Consider the following 23,671-nt stretch of genomic DNA (forward strand, 5'->3'; position numbering starts at 1 on the left):
TCATGATTTGCGATGACTGTACAACAAAATGACTCATAATAATGACCCAGTTAGACGCTTTACTATCACATGTATATACCTATGTTGTGGTGGTTGTTCGTAGTTGTGACAACGCCGGCAACATAGGCCTACGTGTATATAAAGTTCATCTATATACAACAGCCAGCCTGTCTTGACATTGAGTTACACCGGCGTGCTTTATTTATCATTATACTAGACAGCATGGAGTTCCATCTGTTGTGTTGACTATTATTGCAAATAAAGCATGACCTTGTCTCGTCGTTGGAGACTCTGTTTCTGACAGTGTATATGTTAGGAGCTATCAACCGATTTGCGGTATCGATTGATCGCGCAGCGCCATCTATGGATCTGTCGTTTGTGCAAGCATCGATCGATGGGTCAGCGCGATCTATCGATGGGTTGTATAATGGATACTGGGATTGGACAGGAGTGCGTGATGAGGGCCGTGCGTGGGTCTGCATGCGGGATGTGCTCGAGGGGCGGAGTAGGGGGTTGGGCGGAGCTCCTTTGATTAAAGTGATACCCAAGGCCAGGAAGACCCATCACTTGAAATTCCCTTTTCTTCACCCAGTGTCTGAAGTGAGCATCCACTTTCACGTTGACATCGAGGAGATATATATAATTTAGATGAATTGAGATGAATATAATCTATATAATTTCAACGTCGCAACACACTTTACGATACAACTTCGAGTGAGCATCATTTCATGCATTTCTTTTGATGACAATAAATTCAGTCTTATATGTAGAATATTTTCAATTTATCTTTATAACGTCTCTCTCTGGTCATTATATGCGACACGTGCACAAAGAAAATGTTCGTTTTCAATATCACAAAGACAGATACGGTTCTGCAGAGCTATTCCCCGATATCGTCCTATTTCAATACTAATTGGAAAAGAACCGTTTCGTAATCGAGCGCCAATTGATATACTTGGGGGATGGTTGTCTCGAGACAAACAGACTAGTATTCATGATCAGGAAGACAAGGAGCATCCATCAAGTACGTACGCACTGATGGGGGGTCAATGAAAAACCGTACACTATGCGTACGGGGGAGGAGGAATATAGTCTTGTGTACGTACGTAACATAAACCATTTTCTGAACAAATCAGAAAATGCTCAAATGATAGATTACCGTAATAATCAAGGGAATCATACTGGTTTTTCACACGAGGCCGGAACTTGACTGTTTTGATGTCACCCCACTACGAGGTTTATAGCGGTTTCCCAACGTGTGTGCCAGGTCAGCGTTATCCGCAGTCCGCCGCCGATCCGACTGTGGCGCCGCAGGAAGGAAAAATAGGCAACAGTGGTCTCTAGGCTTACGCTGGTTCAGGGGGAGGGGTTTGAGGCAATGCGTAAAAGGGCATACAGGGGGAGGTGGTCTAAAATCGGCATTTTCGTGCGTACGTACTTAATTGATGCTCCCCTAGAGTATTCCAGTGAACCGGATTGGAGAATGTAAAGACCAACTGAGCAGTCAAAATGGTCATATTGCTAAATGTTGTTGAGGACAACATCCACCCAACACTGTGTCTGGTCAGAATAAGACAGAATGCGCTACAATTTTACAGGCTGTATACCACAAATTTGTTTATTCTTAGCCAAATATTACAATGTTCTCGTTCAAAACTTTGTACAAATGTTGTGATATTGTACAGAGAAACAATGCTGAATGCACAAACATGCTACGATTTTCATTTCACTCTCATTCTCATCCAAGAGGAGAGCTCCAGTTAAGTCTTCACAGGGAATTGGCCCTTAAAGCAATCAACTAACCTTAACTGGAACACCAATCTTTCCAAATTGTTCTCAGCACAGCATGTCATTTGAGAAAAAGACTGTGAGAGACTGGGTCCCAGTTTCATGTATGAGCAACAATCCACAGGATCAAAACTACTGAAGGCATCTTGATCCAATTCCAGTGACACAGGTTAATCTGAAGAAAGTCTAGAATCATACATGTCTGTACAGCATATTCCAAAAGTAATGCTCAACGAGCAAAACTGTGCATCTATTTATACTCAATAATAAAGACCATGATGAACCAATATACAATGAAATTTTTAAATATATTATGATGAACTAAAACAGTCAACCACAGGTTTATTCCAGTAAAGACTGCCCTGTATGGTTAGCTTTTTAAATCCTACACCTAAACTTAGTTTTGTTATAAATCTTTTTTTCAAAATACAACTCATGCAGATATGATGTCATACACAAGAGTCATCTTCGGGGAGAAACACCAACCAGACAGGTTTGAGATTAACACTCCAGTGCCAGCAGAATGACATTTAGGTTACCTGCAGTTGGTATCGCTTAGACACAATCCCTTAGAAAGTTGCTCGTGAAAATGATGCAAAGAAACACTGGAATAATTTATCCATGACCTCAAGATCAAAGACCTGCCTTGGAATCAGAAAGTGGGGTTTGGGGCTTGGAAAGGGCACTCTGTATTATCAACTGGCCCGAAATGGCAGTATCTGTTCTCCTTGGTATCAACCGAATGTTCCTGGATCAGGCTGGGGAGTGAATGTTAAGCACTTTGTTTGAGACAGTACAGTATAAAGCGCTATACAAGAACTTACATTCCATTGACATCGAAACCTAGGGGACACAGACACCTTTGCAAAGCACTATGAGCAGAACTTGCGATCATGGTTGGTGCAACTCCAAAAGAGCCAGCAATGATTTCATTAACAACTTACCGGTATTCTAGCTTCACTTGGTAAATTCCGCCTTTTACAAGAAGGTTGGAGGGGGCATATTTCATAAAAATACACATTCTCTCCATAATATGTTTACTATTTACAAATAATGTAACAATGTCTGACACTGACACTTATCATTCAATGTGAAAAGATATATTTCCCAAGTAAAGAAAGACAACCGAGCAAAAAGAGTTATATTCAGTTTTTTTCTTCCATTCTTTTGCAAGATTACGTGTTTTGATTCAACCATTCTTTACTTGAGAAAACGACCTTAACATGGCATCAACCTAATGTCTGATGAGTGGGTAAACCCTTTTATTCAGTGACATTTTGATAATTTTTATTGTCCTCATAAGGTATTGTAATTTGCAGTTAAATAACTAGGTTATACAGGTATTACATGTAATATCAGACTTCACTGAACTGGTATTATCAAAATCCTGTGTAGACGCTATTTAGCCCGTTGAAGAGTGCCTGCACAAAGGTCTGAATTCCATGTTATAAGGCCGACTTTAATCAGACGCACGAAAACAAGCTAAAAATATGTCTACACAGTATTTCAAAACCAATCAAGTGTACCCTGTGTACAAAAACAACCGTCATGTACAGAGTAAATGGTGTTGTCACAGAATATTCAAACGTTAACCACACAATTTTTTTTTTCTTAAAAACAATGAGATAATGATTATTAAACCTCTTCCAAATCAAAACAGACAACACTACAAAGTTCACCATTAGAAAAAACTAAAATGCATAAGAAACGAAAACGAAATAAGGGAAACTAGGCATCGGCGTTGAACTCCAATGGTCTAAGCCTACAGATTCAAAAATAAAATTTAAGTATGGGAAATGATGATTACAAGATGCTGGGTCATGCCTTTTAATTACATCCATTTTACAACACCCCATAATGTGTACTGTAGCCTCAATTCAGTTCTATTCAGAACAAATAACGGGTCTTCAGAATTATTTCCCCAAAAGGAATGGGTTGCCAAGATTCTTCGGCCAATCTGGCATGAAATTAAAAGGCATGTGGGTTGCCATGGTAGCACCTCAAGAACACCACGGGGCCGCACCTTAAAATATGTCTCCACCCTAAAAGAAATCTCTCGAGCGCTTCGATATGGAAAGTTGTTTGGACCTGCCACTGAAAGATTGGCTTCAAGAAAAACATTCAAATCTGAAAAAAGACGAAAATATTAAGTTGTCTAGCGACATTTTGAAATCAAGGACAGGCATGACATGGTTGCCTTTTAAAAAGGAACATGAAAGCATGCAATGAAGTACAACCACTATACTATGATCTAGAAAAAATTCCGCTGCATTTAGGTTACCCTTCTTGAAACCTTGACCCTTGAGAATTGTCACAGTGATGGCTCATTATATATTGCTCCTCGCCAAAAGAACAACAAAACACTTAGCACTTATGTTCGAACAACATCAAGTCAATTAGAATGCCAAGGCTGCCGTTACTACCAAAGTGACCTTAACAACCAACCGCATCACTTTTAAGACACTACAGTATGCGCATTATCAGTTTTAAAAGTATTCAAAACTCTGAACTGCCTCCTCAAAGTCATGGCAAAAAGTTAATCGGGGAATAAAATTCCCTAATGTTTTACTAATGGCTCATGGACTCTGTCCAACATGGCAAAAACTTCCCAAATGTTATTGCATCTGGCTGATGGACTCTCTGAACACTCAGGACTCAAAGACCTGCTGAACACCAATCTGATTTGATACACTTTCATTTCCAAGAGATCCGACATGTAACGAACCAAGAATGTATGGTATTTGAAATGAAGAGGAAAAAAACGGGAAAAACTATTGAAGCTGAAATGTTATCCACCACAAACAAAATATCCGTTGCAGAAGAGCACGATCAAAGAAAATTGAGACAACTTCTCATTCAAGAACTCTACTGATAAAAAAATCACACCCCTGCCCTCCCCTTACTGTTTCATCAACATATTGTCACCAACTTACATCACAAAATATTCGTATGATAGTCAACTTGGACGCCACAACTATTTTGATCTTATTCACTGAACTGAATCGAAACCATTTTTCCATCCTTTTATTTTGACTATTTTGACAGGTACATCATCGGTAGTCACACCAAAATGAAGCCCACACTAATTTTAACCATTGATATAAAATCCTTAACACAACTTGGACCCTTTTCTCAAAATTACAACAAAGTCAGTAGGCCCACATCACACAATTCCATAACATGTCCCCCCAGTCTTCAGAATGTTTGAAAGGAGAATTTCTTCGTGACGACGATCTTATCATGCATGCTGAACAAAAAAACCTTTAACCAAAATAATAGTTTTTTGTTTTACAAATATACATTGTAACTCTATATCAAGTTGTAACCAACGAACCGTACAAGTCTTAAAACCAAATTGAAGACCATGATGAAAGATAAGAATCTGTCCATTTTTTATATTTCATTAGACTACAATCTTCATTCAGTTTTACAAACAGGTCAAGTTTTTGACAGGATACAAGCAAAAAAAAATACTAGAAAAGGCATCAAGCTCAATCAGGAAATATGTGTTCATGGCTTGAGATTCTCTGCTCGTACAGTCAAATTAAGGTTTACAATGGAAATGATGTAAGTGTAGCAATCAATTAGGCCGAGAACAGAGGACTTTTCGGTTTACAATAAAACAATGGAAATGTAGCTCAATCGATCAGTTAAGGCCAAAAATAGAGGCTTTTTCTAGTTGTACATGTAGGCAATCCCTTGGCATTTCCTGACAACAATGCACATGAAAGTCACTGTATTGTAGTCGTAGCTACATCTATCCACTGCCACCAGGAGGTCTCACAATGATCATAATCAAAGATCTCCAATGTGACTCTCCCGACTGCAGACATGGAAACTGCTTTAGTCAACCAAGCAAAAATCTACATGTACATGTAACTTTGGAATGTCAAAAAGTGTGCCACGGATTTTAAAGGGAACGAAGCATTAGAACCTCAAGGTAATCAGAGTGGCCTCAAGGTAATCTGAGTAAGTATTTGGGAGCTGAGGGAAGGGGTCTAGTCCATCATGTCCAAAATGAAGGTTGTGCCAAGGAAGTCCAGAGGAAGACAAAGAGTGCTAAATGAGGACTGGTGTTGCCCCTCTGTTCTGGCAGCTCCATTTTCAGCATGACTACATCACCAGCATCCTGTCCATTTCGACAATTTCCTAAGTGCTGCTGGTTTCTCTTTATGCTGGTAAACTCAGTTTCTTGCCCTTCAACACTGAAATTGTAAGCAAAGAATACATGTATAACTAATAGACAGTAGAACCTCTCTATTGAGGACACCTTCGGGACTGACAAGTGCTGTCCTTAATAGAAAGGTGTCCCGATTAGAGGTCGAATTGAGTGGAAACAACCAATTTTGGACTAAAACGAGTGTCCCTAATAGAGAGGTTGTCCTTAATAGAGAGGTGTCTGCTAAGGGAGGTTCCACTGTACCTTTGGGTACTTTGTTATAAGACGTAAATGCTGAATAGGTTTATGTGATGTAGCTGGTAAGATCTGGATGGAACCGAAACGGATTCAAATTCAAGAAAATGGCAATTTTAAGCTTTTTTACAGATAGATCCACAGCAAAGGTTACTTCAATTTGGGAATTCTACATATTATAAGAAATTAAACTAAACAGCTTGACTAACCTTTCGTAATATACAAATAGAAGAAATCGCAGTAGAGAATGGTCTGCACACAGCCAGCCACAATTGCGATAAGATCATAAAAGCCTTCGAAGTAATAGCGGTAGACCCAGTTGAGGATATAGAGACCTCTGTATGATCCCAGGGCAAATAGGTAGTGACTTGTTATTGTTTCCGCTTCGCCGGTTTTGCTGACCATGAACAGCTGTGGCAGGATGGCAACAGATTCTAAATAGATGGAGAATGTCCACAGGATCTGCAAAGAGACAAAATTATCGTATTGTAAGAAAATAATTTTAAATTGTGTTTAGGCAACTCCTTCAAGCACTTGCTTTGTCCACTTGGACTGGATTGGTTCTTTTGCCAGTAGCAAGGCAGATTTGCTATGTAAAATGTTCTTTTACAACTTGTTTAAACTAAGGAGGAGGCAACTGACTCTTGGGAATTGCCAACTGAAAAGAACTCTATTCTTGAAAGTCTCAATTTTCAAACTGAAAATTACCCGTAGGGGATGACAGCACTCCAAATTCACACAACCACTTTTTAAGTAGTTTCGGACTTAAGTTAATGATAGAGGCCCTCACACCAGGTGGAGGAAGCCACTGAAGGCCAAAACAAACAAGCAGCAAACAAAAGACCACATGGTCGCACACCACATGATCTTTTGTTCGTTGTGCCTAGATATTTAGGTGTGTTTGGGCCCCCAATGACTTCCTCCACCTGGTGTAGAAGGGTCTATACTATTACCACGGCAACCATCCCAAATGTAAAAATTGTTGATTGGTAAAATAACAAATATCACTGAAAAATGACACACAAGTTAAAACTCACCTCAAGTGGACTGAAGTCATGATTGACGAGCAGAGCTAAGCCTCCGACAGGAACGATGAGGAACTCCATCCTAAACGTATCGTGGTTACTGTCATAAGTGGCCTTGAACTTCATGTAAATAAGGTAAACTGTTGCAATGGATGCTGCGATGAAGATCACCTTCATGCATGTGTTGTAGACAGATATAAAACTCGTGAACAGATCCAGGTACCGCGACGAGAAGACGATCGCAAACATTATTTGACTTTTGCCAGAAATACCTGAAAAAAAACAAAACATTTACTTACTTTGACCATATTCAATAGACACCCTGCGAAGATAAATTTCGGCCATTTTGAAACAACCCTTTTCACCGCTTTTGTCACAATGTCAGGCAACGTTTGTTTACCATGGCATAAAAGTAAAAATATACAAGCAATTTACTTCAAGTTGTCCATGCCTTTCAACGTTCATGACATTTTGAATGCTTTTGATGATTATTAGATTTAAAGGGGGACTATAGGCAGGAGAAGAGGGGCTAATTTGGCCATCTTTAGCTAATTTACAGAGAAAGGCCCCTGGGTCATATCAGACTCAGCACTTATAATATATTCCTCGTACAAGCGTGAATCATTTCAACCTACTGTGAGATGTGAGAGACCCCTATTGGCGACTTCGTGTAACTTTATCTTGCCTGCCAAGCTGCTGCCTATTATTGTCCCTTTAAAACATGACTTTTATGTCATGGTAAACTTACGCTGCCTGTGAAAAGGGTCTTATCAAAGTGGCCGAAATTTATTTTCGCATACAAAACGGTCTGTAGCATGGGACATGGTATTGGTAGGCCTATGTTTGGTAGGCCTAGTTTAAAATTGTAGAAAAAAGACTGGGCGGGGAAACAAACTTAGCAACAATTAAATATCCTATCTTACTACATAGATATTGGGTTACTAATGATGCACGCATTACTAAACAAACTAAATGGATGGAATTGAACAGATGACGTGGAAGCTGGGTGACGATACGTGGATGCGTACATGATGCACGTATACTGTACATCAATGTACACAATCATGACAAACATTTTGCCGGCAATGTTTACAACAGACCATGGGCGATTAAAACATATTTACGACACGAATGTTTCTTACCTGCGCATGATCGTGTTTTCCATATTTTCATGAGCAATATGAATATTGCTAAAAGATGAGAAAGATCGCCTACAAGCCGAAAAATATTCATTTTGATCGTCAGTACGTGTGGACAGTGTACACGTTCCAATATGGCCGCTGTGGACGTGGCGCCCGGTGCATTCTGGGAATTAAAGTGCGTACTGGGTTGAGATCTCTTGCTTTCCACGTTTCCTCGCCAATCATCTAATTATTCTCATGACAGGGCCTTTACTTGATAATCATTGATTCTCAGCAGGCCAGGGGCTATTGCCCATTCCCGCATGTTTTAGGAGAAATGTCCTTGATCATTGATATATATATATATGGCAAATAGGGGTACGGGTTGAATCCGGCCCGTAAAGCTCGTTATAACTATATTTCTGACTATTTCAATATTTTGTGACTCCTAGGGCAAATGGATGCCCCATGCCCCTTGCCCCCCCCCCCCCCCCACCTACGCCCCTAAGAAAGATTTATTACAAAAGAATTCTGCATGGGGCCATGTCAACCAGCTCCCAGGGGGGTAATGGCGGAACGTCCAGTGAGAAATGAGAGACCGTCTGGCTCTCGATAGATTGACCCCTAGGCCCTACCCGTCAATAATTGGGAAAGGCCAGAAATCATGTGAAGGGCGACAGCTAGCAAAAACACATTAACTTGGGCTCCCATTGAATGGTTTATCCTTATCTCTCAGATGATCACATTCACTTGAGTTCACATCGAATGGTTTATCACCAGTATGAATCCATATCCCTCAGATGATCACATTCACTTATCGCCAGTATATGAATCCTGGTCAACAGAAGCCCAAGGCTGCTGGGCCCCCCCCCCCCCCCCCAGGACCCCACAAATCCTACAGGGGTCATCCTTTTTTTAAATAGGCCCACGTGCGTATTCGTATTTCCCGCGTTAAGAACTTAAAAGAACTCCGACATCCCTCGATGTGTATATCGAGGATGTAACAAATCGCAACCAGAACACCGCGAGTTTCAAAATGGCTGACAAATTATTTTAATGTGAAAAAACTTCCTAAAATTGAGTGATATCTCCTATATATCTGGCGGATTTAGAACACCAACGTCATATATTGTTTTCTTGGATCGAGTGGAATATAAGAAGGTCAAATCCACATGCAATTACTCTTCTGTACTTGCGCACAGAGGTAATTTCTTGGAGGAAATGTCTGGCCTCTAACCGTACCGATTTTTTCGTTGGGCACCGGTGGCGCCACCTTCATGAAATGTTACCATTTGTTCCTCCTGTATTTGTTTCTTATGTATTACTGTCATGCCCCAGTGCTTGTAAATCTCTAACTATTGACGTGCAAGATACAGTGCCATGCCTTCTGGCTTTATTCCAGAAAAACCAACTGTGCAGGACTTGGACTTGTCTTAAATAGTATAATAAATTATATATAGTAGCCTGGGCCTGGTCTGGTGGTTTGTCGTTACGACACTCCGGACGCAGTGCCATGGACCGGCCTCATCTCATCCAATAACTTGAATAGGATGACGAAATAGACTGCCCCGGGAGTCTAGACTTGGTTGGATCATGGAGGTCAATACCTCCATGGTTGGATCTGCACCCTCTCTCCCCATGCCATGGTAGTTGGTACTATGGGACTAAAAACAGTGCTCGAGCATTTGAGCAAAGAAAAGATCTTGGCTGTTGGTGCCCCCTGGTCAGCCAGGGGCAGCAGACAGTGGTGGATCTAGGCGGGGGCGTGGGGGGCCTATGCCCCTCCCCCCTATTTTTTGCAGAACAATGATTTTTTTTGAGACTTCCAAAACATACTTACTTTGCCTTGCTAGAAAGAAAATATTCCATCGAACATGGAGGCAGAAATGATCTTGAGATGCAAGGAAAACGCATTTCAGAGCTTCTAGTTTTCAAATTTTCCTGGGGAGGGCCCCCACACACCGTGACACCCCGTTCGATCACACTTTGCGCCTATGGCACTTCCAATGTTCAGGATTCACCTTCACTTACGCCTCCCCTTTTAAAAAAGTTTGGATCCGCCCCTAGTAGAGCCCGATACTAATGATGGAGCTGGAGAGGGCTACAGTGGGTATTGCTCTCCCTCACAGAACCATATTTCATGACCGCCAGACCCCGTTAGCGAAAGTTGAGCAAAATAGGTGGAATGCCTCTCAGCTGGATGTTTATAATAGGTCAGATAAGCTGATTGATTGCACTCCAAGGCCTTCCTCCTAGACATCTGCTATTGCACTACAGACACCACCTGCTGTGTTAGGTTTACCGGTCTTACTGGGTTCATTACACTTGGTGCAATATGGGTATGTGGATTAGATCGAATGCACTCAATGTGTTGCTGAATTCGTGCCATGAATTGTTATATAATGTTATATAATGATGAGTCATGGATTGGTCAAGGAACAGTTGCTTCAATGATTGTGATGCAGAGAAGCAGTGTATGCTTCTGCATTGGTTTCTATCTGATGTCCATGAAATTTTCGTTCAAAGTCACTCTACAAACCCTTGGCAGATTTGAAGCAATATTCCTGTTTGTCACTGTTACAATACACCTTGGGATTTCACCCCAGACTGACCATAAAATTCCTAGGCCAAGGTCTGCATGGTCTGTGTGTTAACAGAACAGGTAAAGATGAAACAGCATGCTTCATGCTAAACTGGACATTGCAGGATAGGCAGTATATCCACACCTGATGCATTGCAATTTTTTTAGCTTAAGTTGAAATTGGACGGATAGTTCTGACCTGGCTACAGGGAGTCTGTGTCAGTAAGTAGGCCACGCAATAGCATACATTATATAGGTCGCAGGGATGTGTACTATTTTCAAGTTAGGTCAAGATAGAGGCAAGGCTCCTCTCCTAAGAGTAAGGGTGGGGGTGGTCAAATTCAGATGGATAACAGTGAGCCCAGGGTAATCTAGTTGTACCCCATTCTGTCCCACCGCTTTGCACACGATCGCTCTTCGCAGGGCGGAACAATATATTGTTTAAAGCCTTCAAGGCCCCTACATCATTATTGTTTACAGGCCTAACTTAAAAAGCAAGGTACATGTTTTAACCAGTCTGATGAAAAACTATGAAAAAAAAAAATGTTTTTTTCACATAGGCCTACTATAAACAAACAGTCCGAAAAAGCAGTTACATCCTGCACCATGATCAACTACAATATTGCAATATAGAAACAAGCATCCGACAGGACCAATCAGGTCTTCATCTGAAGCATTGCCATTAGGCCTACATTGAGTACACTCTGATTTTGTCAGATGGTGTGCCACTTACAGGCAGGAGTAACGATAACAAATTCTGTAACACCTGCTGTGGTAGGTCAGCCAGACATGCCATAGGAGATTAGGCTAGATTGCGCTAATCTCTGATCACGCCTGATTACCCTAATAACAACATCATCGGGCAATTCAAAGAGAAACTCCAACCTCACGGCCTCAAGGCATTTGCCTTTGCAGCCTGAGGTTCGCTTTTTAACCTTCGCTAACGGGATCTGGCTGTAATGTGATCCTGTTACCATAACCATGGTTGCCAACTTGTTATTGCACAAAAAGTGTTTTAGCTTCGTGTAGCATTAAAAAAATCATTACTGTTAAACTATCTGTTCCTGTGTTCCCAAGTTTAGTGATGTCACTGTCAGCACTGCTTGCTTAAGATGTGATTGACAGTGAGCCTGTTGCTGGCTAAACTACCATCAATTCTTCCAGTTATGTACTGGTATTCTATTTTACAGGTTGTAGCCATGTGTGCAAGCCGACTGCCAAGTATTGCTAATCGAAATAAATGCTTGAGACTACTGCAGATGGGGTGTTACATAACTGAAACCATAGACAATCCAGGCACTTATGGCTGTGGGCCTTGTGGAACTGCTATGAAAAATAACCTCAAAGTAGACTAGTAAGTAGTTTATGTGGTCTTATGTGGTCTCTATGTGGACAAGGTGAGAATTACTTTTGCCAAGAGTGATTTCCTTCTAATCGAAAATGTACCCACTTTTTGAGTAAGTATGTTGACTCAGTTTGGATCTTCATGGAAAGGTCTAGCAGTGTTGTTGTTAGAATGTGCTTAGGGCTGGCAGTACACGGGAGTAGATCCTCGTTCAGCGGCAGCCTTAAGCACATATGTCACAAATATAACGTTAGTAGGTTTCATTTACCCGCTTTAAATGTAGACGATATGGAAATCAATGATGATGTTTTAGTTCAACAAAGGGGGGCTTTTATTAAGGATTTACTTGAGATGAGGGACTCGGGAGATGACCAACTCAATTTTTATGAAATCAGTGACATGATAGAAATGCTGTGTGTGAACTGAGAAAGTCTGTCATGTTAATTACTCAAAGATGCAGGGACATTAGTAGAATGTCCAATTAAGTATATTGTACATTGCTTTGTCTGTATTCAGTGTAATGTTCTTTTCTGTATTTTCTTAACTTGCTTACTGTTTCAAATTGTACTAGATTTCCTCAGTACGAATAAACATATATATATTCTATCTTCAGTCAAAAGGAGATGGTAACAAGACAGGACAATGTCTTTCCTGTGATGCCAGCTGAATGCGATGACAGGAGTTCCCTCTCAGCGCTGCTCCGAGCTTACAGCCACCTCCTCCAGCTGTTCCCTGGCATGTCGCCTCTGGGTATTCTATGCCAAGCGACCGAAAAACAACACAATTTACAGCCAGTCGACAAAATCGGTGGTAATGATCTATTTAAAAGGTTGGTATTTTGAAAAAGGAAATTTATGACAATGTATTTTTTTTATATTCGGCCGAGTTAATATTCTTTCAACTGCATCGGTGATTGTAGGCGTACAACATGCCCCAAACTCTCGCCATCATCTAGAATGTTCTAAATGTTAGCTTGAATTCGCTGATTGGAAGGCCTTATCTTTTATCCAACCCTATGTCTGCTGGCTTTTGCATTATTGTCAGTCAGTCATTTGCAACACTGATCTGCTGTCTCATCCTGTTCAAGGCAATGTGCCAGATGGTCATTTTAATTTCTCAATAGCCTAAATACCAATTCAGACCAAACGTATTCTTTTTCAGTTTGAAATTTCACGAAGTGTTTCATTTCTATCACTTTGTGACCCCCAGTTCATCAAAGAAGTGGTGCGACTTCTGGCAAAGGTCGCGACTTGACTGGTTTAAAAAGGTACGGTAGGTTGGCTGTGAGATACCAAAATATCTGAGGCCAATGTAAACCAAGTTTTCAGTTATTTTGGCCAAAGTTGTCATCTTCTTCAATTGAAAGAATAGCTTAATTCTAAAAACATCTGATCTGGCTCTTAGGTCGAGTAAATTGTGCAAATGTGTTCCAGTGGCTATCAACTGAGCTATCAGTTCTTCAATATTAAACTTTTTTCAGTTTTCAAATATGCCATCCCCATCTTTATATCTCATTTAACTTTTTTCAGTTTTCGAATGCACCATCATCATTTACAATAACAGATGAGGAGGAAATAACTAAAGGTGCTAATGAAAATGGTTCCCAGCAAGAATTACATGTGAAATTCTCATCGCCGTGGGAACAAGAGACAATTGAAACTATAACTAACTATAATGAAGATTACATGAAAGATTTAGAATCCAAAGTTGGAATAAAACTGCAGGTATGGTAAGCTCTGGGACCGAAAAATGCTAAGGTTTTGGATCTTATTTGAGGTCTGTCCAAGCTATCTTGATTAGACCCCCAAGAGCCCCCACAGCGAGGTATCAATTTCCTTTCTAGACATGCCCAAAGTGAATATTTGCCATCAAAATTCAAACCTAGCGGTTCTTGGTTGTGATCCCAAGGACTGCTGCAACCAAAAGGAGGCGTTACATAGTTTCCATCACAATCATTGATATCCTTTAGTTTGTTAGTTCATCGCAACCTTTCGCTATTTCAGGTTGAAGCTGGTCAGAAGTCTTTTTATCCCCACGTTATAAAAATCGCAACCTCCATCGACAAAGCACTGCTTGCATTCCTCTATGATGCATTTACAGAAAAGATTGATCACGGCAATGTAAAACAGGTGAGTGTGTTAGAGCGGAAAATCCAGTAGATTGGAGATGACCATCCAGAGCCAATCTCAAAGGGACAATATAGGCAGGCAAGATAAAGTTACACAAAGCCGCCAATAGGGGTGTCCCACATCTCGCAGTAAGTCGAAATGATTCACGCTTGTACGAGGAATATATTTAGTGCTAAGTCTGACATGACCAAGGGCCTTACTGTGTATACTAGTCACTTGAAGATGGCCAAATTAGCCCTTCTCCTCCAGCCTATAGTTCCCCTTTAAAGGCCGAAGCCAAAAAGCCATTTCACATATCAGTAGCATTAGTTTATGTGACTGTTATCATTTATATATTTCTGTTTGTCATGACCCTATCCATAGGTTTTATGCCTTCCTTGCAGGTGCTTACTTTACATCCAAAACTTTCTCCTTATATGGTGGCCATTGTGATGTCACAGCCTTCAGATGACCTCAGAATCGTGGCCGATTTTCTCGTGAAAGAATTCCGCCAGGTGGGGCTGATGACCCTCAACTATAAACATCCAACTTCTGACATTGATGCTCAAATTAAAAGGTAAATTCATTTCTTTGAATTTACAATAACACTAAGTTGCTGTGTCTCCTCATTTTATTGTGTGGATTATTACTTGCTTCTGTTAGAATGCAGAATGGTGCGTAATATCGAGGAGTACTTGATTTGAACTATGACGGGACGAGATGGCATTTGTATCAACATTTGTTTTGACCTCCAAATGGTTTAAGCCGCTCTGTGTTAATTATGGACTGCTTTGTCAAATACTGGTAGAATTACTTCATTATCACAGGGCCAAAAAAAAAAGTTAAGCAAGAATATATTTTTTCACCCTCTTGAACCTCCTCTGATGTGCTGTCTTGGATTCATTGGAGATCATTCGTGCAAGACACCAACACAAGGTGGCAACACTAGGCGACTTGCCTGTGACTAAAAATCTTTATTGATTTCCTCATACAATGTGTCTTTATTTCCAGTTATGATGAGATTGGTATTCCTTACACTCTTCTGCTTGATGTAAAGACATTAGATGTTGGCGTATCACAGCTGAGGAGTCGTGACACAACTATCAGTGTGGGTAAACCTTCCGCACTTCACAAAAATAAATAATAACTTTAATAATAATAACTTTATTATTTAAAGTGCTAAGAGGGCTGCCCTATGGCAAACCCTTTCTAAACACTGTACAATAAGTTTTTAAAGACATCATGACATTGTAAAACACTGTGACACAACTATCAGCGTGGGTAAACCTTCCGCACTTCACAAAAATAAATAATAACTTAAATAATAATAACTTTATTATTTAAAGTGCTAATAGGGCTGAGCTATGGCAAACCCTTACTAAACACTGTACAATAAGTTTTTAAAGACATCATGACATTGTAAAACACTGTGACACAACTATCAGCGTGGGTAAACCTTCTTTAGCACTTCTCAAAAATAGATAATAACTTTAATACAATGTAATAATAACTTTATTATTTAAAGTGCTAAGAGGGCTGCCCTATGGCAAACCCTTACTAAACACTGTACAATAAGTTTTTAAAGACATCATGACATTGTAAAACACTTTGACACAACTATCAGCATGGGTAAACCTTCTTTGGCACTTCTCAAAAATAGATAATAACTTTAATACAATGTAATAACAACTTTGTTATTTAAAGTGCTAAGAGGGCTGCCCTATGGCAAACCCTTTCTAAACACTGTACAATAAGTTTTAAAAGACATCATGACAATGAAAACATTGTGAGCAAATTTACAATGGGATTAAAAAAATATTTTTGCAAGTTACAAGTACAACAGGAGAAAATGTGTAAAGGTCACACAAATAGTTTCCATTTAAAAAACCTGTCTCAAAATTTTTAAAATTGCCTCTTACTGAATAATGGTAGATAGTACGTGTAAATACTATCTACCATTATTAAATAGAACTGATTTGATGCTTGCTTCTGGTTGTGAGAGTAGGCTCGGGCCGAGCGAAAGACAATAATTGCTGAGAAGTAGAGAACCGAAAATGCAAGCTGTGGAGAGGCAAAGATGAACTAGTGAAGACAGCCTTCTTGATAACCACCATTAAACACTGTTAACTTACTTGGGGTTTTCTCCTTCAGTTAACCCCAATTAGACTTAAAGGGACAATATAGGCATCAGTTAAAGGGACAATATAGGCAGCAGCTAGGCAGGCAAGATAAAGTTACACAAAGTCTCCAATAGGGGTCTCTCACATCTCACAGTAGGTCGAAATGAATGACGCTTGTACAAGGAATATATTTAGTGCTGAATCTGACATGACCAAGGGGCCTTAATGTGTCTACTAGTCACTTGAAGATGGCCAAATTAGCCTCTCTCCTCCTGCCTATAGTCCCCCTTTAACGCTAGCCTTAACGACAAAACTTGTGTTAAACAACCAGGTCCTGTCTGAAAAAGGGCTAGGCAGACCAACCTATAACGCCAAATATTATCATGTGTAGCTAAATACAATGTACATGTAGTTTATTTCGTTCTTTCAGGAACCAGTTCATGTAACTGAGGTCAAGGAGAAATTGTTGCAGAGATGTGGTGCTTCCTAGTGGAGAGTGCATTGACTTTTCAAATACTGAGACAAGTGTATTTGACTGTTGCTAGGGAACGAGTGAATACTATATTCTATGTGGACTAATGAAAGAGGGCTATGCAGCAAAAAATACATTAAGAATGTTTATGTACATTTTGAGATGATTTTCTTCCACTAATTTGTCTCACCTGTGATTTTGATGTGATTTATTGCAAAATCTCAATGAAGACTTGGCATCTGATTAATTACTTTTATCATTGCTAGGTTCAGCATGTTGAAGAGTGATCAAGAAAAACCTTATTTACCTGGACCAAATCAAGATATCAGTCAGTTGAGCATGGTATTATTAAATAAATTAACTCTCTATATGTAAATTTTAAATATTTTGTTGTCTTATGTTCGAAGTTTTCCTTCTGCTATTGTGGTGAGACTGGATGATTGTACCTTCTGTATGGATACCTCAACCATTCTGGTCTCACTGAAGGGCATTTCCTCCTTATGGATACTTCACCCAGATACCTGGCCAGGTCTTCAGCAACGTCACAACCTTGGTAATTATGGTCAAGAGACAATTTCCTCTTTATCAATACGCCAACCTTTGGTAACAATTTTACTGCCAAACAAGATGGCCTTCAATAATATAACAACCTAGGTTAAGTAGCAATTTCACCTGGAGACAATGTGGTTTTCAACAATGTTGCGTAAACTTTGTATTGACTTCACTGTGAGGAACAATATGTCACAACCTAGCCTTCAACAAGCGTTGAAGAACGTCACAAATGTGGGAAAAGTTCAACAATGTCCCTACCGAGGTAGCACTTTTTCCCAGAGACAATGTGGTCTTCTTATGTCTCAACCGTGACAACGATTTTCTCTAGAGACAAAATGACCATAAACAACATCACAGCCATAATATTTTTACCAAGAGACAATATGGTCCGGTGTTAATGAAGTCACAACAAAGTTGGGTCACTTAATGCCCACGCAGAATGACATGTCCACTTACTATGCATCTGGAACATAAACCTATCATGATGCATAAGTATGTACATGAACACATTGATACGCAAATTAATATTCAAAATATTCATCATTCTTGCTTTTTAACATGTGGGTGAAACAATTCGTCAGCTGCTTGAACTGAACGGACATTTAAAGGTCCAGTTCATTGGTGGTATTTTGTTTACATGTGATCCGCAGGAAAGTTTGAAATTAACATGACATTAGTGCAGTAACTACATAAGCCAGTCTAAGGAACCTTGCAAGTGTAGGCCTAGGATCCGCATTGTTGACATTCAGCATTGATATTCAGCATATATGAAATATTTTTATTTTTATAGGTTTGAAAACTCCATTACCTTTAATTTACTGTTTAGCAAATACATATGCAGTCATTTTGATACAACAAAGGTATGACGATTGTCGTTGAACAGTATGGACTTGTAGAGACTTTGTAATGGAGGCTACATTTGCTTTGTACCATCTCGATCGTGGTTTCTGGACGATATGTGCATTTTTCACTGTTACGGAATTACCAGGTTACAGAAAATAGACGTATCGTCAGCGAGCATCCGAAGAAAAATGAGGTTTGCCTGGCTGCTTTGTGGTAGGTTGAAATTCGTGTAATGGGTTTTGGATTGCATCTGCGTTGCGCTCTTGAGTTTGTACCCCAAATATGGTTAGAGAGGTTAAGATTTTCGCTCCGAGAACGAGAACGAAAACGAGGTGGTATTTTGACGATAGATACCGTATTGCCTGTTGTCAGAAATGAAATGAAATAGTGTGTTAATAATGCCTGGTATGCCTTAAAACCTTAATACAAAACAATCAGTTTGACTTGATGCCGTCAACCAGAGGGAAAAAAACACCTCGCTCGTTCTCGGATCAAAATCTTAACCTCTCTATTATCCAGGGGTTACATCGTGTCGCACGAGCCAATGCCTCTAACACACCAACTGCTATTACCACATGGTGTTCAGATTTGATCAGATTATACAAAACATAATTATAACAGCTTTGTTTTCACGCGCTCCCATTTGTCTAATAATTACCAGTCCCGGTGTTACATCTGTGGTTGATCTCCATATTTCAGTGTTTCCATTTAATAGACAATAAGAGAGACTTTTCAATAGGGGGAACCGAGAAAAACTTGTCAATCTATCTTTCAGCGTTTTATACTTTTGTACTTGTCATATATTTTGTAATAATGAGAATCGAAAAACAACCATGACACAATACGTATGCATTCTTCTTTTTTCCGCAGTTACCTTTGCCGCTTTCATAACTGCCAGGAAAGGTAAGGCCATTGAAATCGATAAACATATGATTCAGAAGTATGGTACGAAAGTCTGAACTCTCGAGAACATAAAAAGTAAAACGTAATATCAGAATTGGAAGGTCCAATATTGACGACTTATGATTACCACCAATCGCAGAGTTTCTACACAGTTTCGTGTGGCTTCTTCATGAGTGTCTAATAAGACACAATGGAAACCGAAGCCACCGTGGAATGTTTAAAAAGGTGTTGAATATGTCTATCACCATCAATAAACCGGTTTTTCATTAAAAACAGGCTTTAATATAGAAAAGCCTGACTTGATTGAGAAAGGGGTCAACCTTACCAATCAATGTACTGTGGTTTATGTCATGCCTTGCAAAGTGTGCTGCAAAAAACTTGTGCCTCAGAAAAAAAACAAGACAACTACAAAAGAAGCTAAGATTGAATCCTTTTTATTGAATCGAACGCTCTACAGAGGTAATCATATACAATTAACAAAATATAAAGTGATCTCGAATAAAAAGACCGTCACATCAGATTGTCTCACTAATGATGAATAACGGGGTTGACGATTTTGAAAATGATAACTTTTGCCTAAGACCACCTCCACCGGCAAATTATATTCCAAGGTGAGGCATCTAAACGTAATGTTTCATATCTTTGAATCATGTTCTTATTATCTCATTGGTGGCTTGGCCAGCATGAAGTACTTGAATAACGAATGTAGCTAAATATAAAGTGGTCCGCGCAACTACATAGGTCATCCTGACCCTCAAGTCTTGGATCCACTCCGCCGACCCGGACTCCGAGGTAACGGACCGATTAACTCTGATGGTTCAGAATGCTATAGGTAATTGCTCAAACCTTCGAGGATAAAGTCATTTTCTGTCGGTAAATATATTTATAGTAGACAAGCTTGAATAACAGGGTCGAGAATAGTGTGGAGATTAGACACCCATTTGGTGTAGAATGAATTCATACGGCAACCTTCTCAACCTAGAATATATTCCCACTTCAATGGAATATAACAGTAGGCCTATCGTGATATATTTTTAGCGACAACCAATCAGTTGCCGAAATCATATTGTCTTAAATACCCCTAACGTAATCAAATGTCATTTCTTTATTTCACTTTGAATCATTAATTGGCCAATTGAATGCTAAGAAAATAACACAGGAGTCATTAATTGGTATTGGTAATTCGGACATCTCCGACGCTGCAAGTCTCAAAGCGAATGTTGTGATGTGAGCAAAACATACATGTATATATATATCGTGCATTCATCTCTGTTGTTCTTAATGGTCCAGAAGAACTCCATTCCTGGCCTAAAGCTGATCATGATGTGTTGTTGCCGATCGAATATCCTAGACGTTTCGTTGTTCATCAGCCTCCCGTAGGCTATTATAGTTAACAGAATCTGAAAACATAAAGCTTTGTCCTTCTTTGTCATCGCTGGTCTTCCTGCCGAACTTCGTCAGCCTTCCAGTGAATGCGAGCACGATGATCACGATAAGGGCCACCAGGATGACAAAACACACAAGACCAATTGCTACTGCCTTTCCAACACCAAAGTCGTAGACACTACACACAAAGTTGTTCATGGAAGAAGGCTTTGCATATGGTACTGCCATGTCATCAAGGTCCGTCTGGTTCAGTTTTGTGTCATTACAAAGGATCACAAGATGCCTGTTCGTGTCATTAACAAACCAGTTTTGAATAATGATTGGTCCAAGCTCACCTTCAGGGCACCAATATCCTGAGTACCTATCACCTATGCTGACAGAGAGATGGTCACCATAACGGTCAATCTTGATGTGCTCACGTCTTATTGGAAGAAGGGTGAGAGTGTCTTCGGCAGAGTCGTTAGCAGCATTCTGTATTGTTTTTACGCCCGTTGTTCCACCAATAATATACACATCTCGTCCCTCGGCACCAATTAGTAGATCGGTACCGTTACCGGGATATATGACATCATTCCCAGCTCGTCCGAGTATGATATTGTCATCATCATTACCAATAAGAACGTCATCATATGGAGTTCCATAGACATTTTCAACACTAATGTAGATGTCTCCCTCAGCATCTGCGCCAGCACCTTGTCCATAGTGAAGGTCCACGTAAATCCCAGTTCTATTGACAGGATTCCCGGAAAAGAGCACCGTGTCACATCCTGGACCACCGTCAATTCTGTCAGCCCCGTATCCACCGTAGAGCAAGTCATCGCCTAGCCAGCCTAACATCCAATCGACGTTCTTGCCTCCTACCAGCGTATCGTTGCCGAGTCCCCCATCAAGGAAGTTCTCGCCGTCACCTCCCCTCAAAAGATCATTACCTGCGTCACCCTTTAAACTGTCAACCTTCGTTCCCCCAACAAGTGTGTTATCTTTACCTTGGCCTTGAATGTAATTCGCTGCTGTAGAACTTCCTATCACTGAATTGACTTCTGTCCAATTCCAACTTGATCTCAGGTCAATCTTCTCGTGATTCAACGACGTAGCTCTGTTGATCAAGAGAGGAATGGCTTGGAAAGACTCGCTGTCATTTTTTTGACTCAATGTGAAGCCAACGCCGTCGCCTGATTGTATGAATAGATGCTGATATTCTTGTCCTTTCTGGAAGTGGCTTAGTGTCAAAGCTGTATGATTAACAGAAGAAAGCAACAAATCGTCACTGCCTCCATCTACGAGCCTCATATCTGAATAGTGAGCTTCGAATGAGAGAACATCAGTTTTGTTATCAGCGGCGAAATTGTCAATGACATTGTCTGTACCATACCCTACTTTAATGATATAGGTATCACTGTTGTTACCGCCCATTAGTTTAGATCCCCCTATCTTCGGGTCCAGATAGTTGATCTCATCATTACCAGTCAAGATATCAGAATGGTTACCTCCAATCAGACGTTGGATGGATCTCCATGGTTTGATATTGCAATTGATCTGTACATCAGTCTTGGACTTTGACTTGTCAATAACTGTCGGGGTCAGAACTAACGAATCATTTTGCGACTTTGGTAGAACGCTCACCACATCATCTATGGTTCGGATTACTAGATGCTGGTGGAACTCGCCTTTGAACCAATCTTTCAAATTAGCAGCCTTGGTTGATCCCTTGCTTTTGACTATCAGGTCATATCCCTCCCTCGCTAGACTCACGTCGGAAAAATTGAATCCAAACAACAATGTGTCAAGTTTGCGGTCAAAGGCCAGATTGATGATTGTGTCGTACCCGTGTCCTGGTCTCATGACGTAGGTATCGGCACCTTCACCCCCTCGGATAACGTCATCACCTGGCCCTCCAGAGATATAATTATCTCGTTTATTACCGATGATCTTGTCCGTATAATTTGATCCGATAACTGAAACGACGGTAGAGAACTTCGGAATGCTCGCTGTATCGACAGTCTGACCACTGGATTTACTTTCTTTATCAATCAAGTATGCGGCCAATGGAACATCCTCAAGGCTCGTGTTTGTTGATGCTTTATAAGCGACTCCATCGGTCGAGCCAAATGTCATGTGCTGGCAGTCAGGACCCCTGTACCAATTGAGAACCCGAATGAAGTGTCCAGATTTTTTATCAGTAAGTTCAAGATTCAGTTTATCAATCCGTCCAATCGTGGAGAGATACTCAAAACCTACCATGAGTGTGTCTTTCTGTGTGTCATCAGCGCAGTTATTGATAACATCGTTACCAGTGTCGTAGGCATCAACTATGTACATATCTTTCCCCCTGCCACCAGTTAGATGATCCGTTCCATTGCCCCCATCTAATCTGTTGTCTTGGTCATTCCCAACAATAGTATCAGAGTAGTTCGAGCCGTGGACGGTTACAACATTTTTCCAAGGAGGCTGACTGGTATCGACAGTTCGTGCCGACTTGTCTTTCGAACAGTCAATGGCGATGGCTACCAAGCGTGGAATGCCAAAGGCCGCAGCACGTACCTCAAAGAAGACACCTCTATCAGCAAGGAAGTTAAGATGGCGATAACGATCCCCACTAAACCAGTTGGTCACCTGCACATGATGAGAGTACCCTGAATTGCTGATGTAAAGATCATTGGCTACCCTCTGACATGACAATGTTTGAAAATCAGTGGAATTCATAACTAGCATGTCGTTCTTCATGTCAATGGCATAGTTATCGATGTGGGTATACCCGCCATCTTTCGTTAATATGTATGCATCGGAACCCTCACCCCCATGAACATTTGACTTCTGAGGACCAAGGTAGAAGACGTCGTTGCCGTCCATTCCGTACAAGTCGTAGAAGTAATCGCCAAGGGTATAGCCAAGCTTGCTATTATCTGGCAACTTCTGAACTGTGAAGAACTGGTTGTCCTTGGAGTTCCCATAATATGTACCGTGTAAGCTATTTCTATCTCCATCTATGCCACTAATAATTTGTTTCTTGTCA

At 40.4% G+C, this 23,671-nt stretch overlaps 3 protein-coding genes across 5 annotated transcripts in view; 2 read left to right on the top strand and 1 right to left on the bottom strand.

Moving 5' to 3' along the window:
* Positions 1-1,590: 1,590 nt before the first annotated feature.
* On the bottom strand, positions 1,591-8,504 carry LOC135489071 (ER lumen protein-retaining receptor 2). The gene is made up of 4 exons (XM_064774215.1): positions 8,370-8,504; positions 7,240-7,499; positions 6,412-6,664; positions 1,591-5,993 (listed from the first exon to the last, which is right to left on the bottom strand). The coding sequence occupies exons 1-4, from the start codon at positions 8,458-8,460 to the stop codon at positions 5,959-5,961; spliced, it is 639 nt and encodes a 212-aa protein (XP_064630285.1). The 5' UTR covers positions 8,461-8,504; the 3' UTR covers positions 1,591-5,958.
* Positions 8,505-9,377: 873 nt separating this feature from the next.
* LOC135489104 (DNA polymerase subunit gamma-2, mitochondrial-like) lies at positions 9,378-17,330 on the top strand. Of its 2 annotated transcripts, none has more exons than XM_064774285.1 (9): positions 9,378-9,552; positions 12,120-12,283; positions 12,888-13,103; positions 13,436-13,541; positions 13,804-13,998; positions 14,278-14,403; positions 14,787-14,959; positions 15,394-15,490; positions 16,933-17,330. In XM_064774285.1, exons 2-9 carry the CDS (start codon positions 12,129-12,131, stop codon positions 16,990-16,992), a joined length of 1,128 nt encoding a protein of 375 aa, XP_064630355.1. In that variant the 5' UTR covers positions 9,378-9,552; positions 12,120-12,128; the 3' UTR covers positions 16,993-17,330. The 2 variants fall into 2 exon arrangements, with proteins under 2 accessions (XP_064630355.1, XP_064630363.1); XM_064774293.1 differs by having other exon boundaries at positions 9,378-9,522.
* A 98-nt stretch (positions 17,331-17,428) lies between these two features.
* Positions 17,429-23,671, top strand: part of LOC135489087 (mucin-2-like) — a 50,161-nt gene continuing 43,918 nt past the window's right edge. Inside the window, exons 1-2 of one of the 2 annotated variants that reach the window (XM_064774249.1) lie at positions 17,429-18,582; positions 19,240-19,272. In XM_064774249.1, the coding sequence (XP_064630319.1) occupies positions 18,483-18,582; positions 19,240-19,272 (133 nt within the window). In that variant the 5' untranslated portion in view covers positions 17,429-18,482. The remainder of the gene's footprint in view (positions 18,583-19,239; positions 19,273-23,671) is intronic. The other variant, XM_064774258.1, reaches the window with a different exon arrangement.

This window comes from Lineus longissimus, chromosome 1, assembly GCF_910592395.1.
Source record: "Lineus longissimus chromosome 1, tnLinLong1.2, whole genome shotgun sequence".
Lineage (NCBI taxonomy): Eukaryota > Metazoa > Nemertea > Pilidiophora > Heteronemertea > Lineidae > Lineus > Lineus longissimus.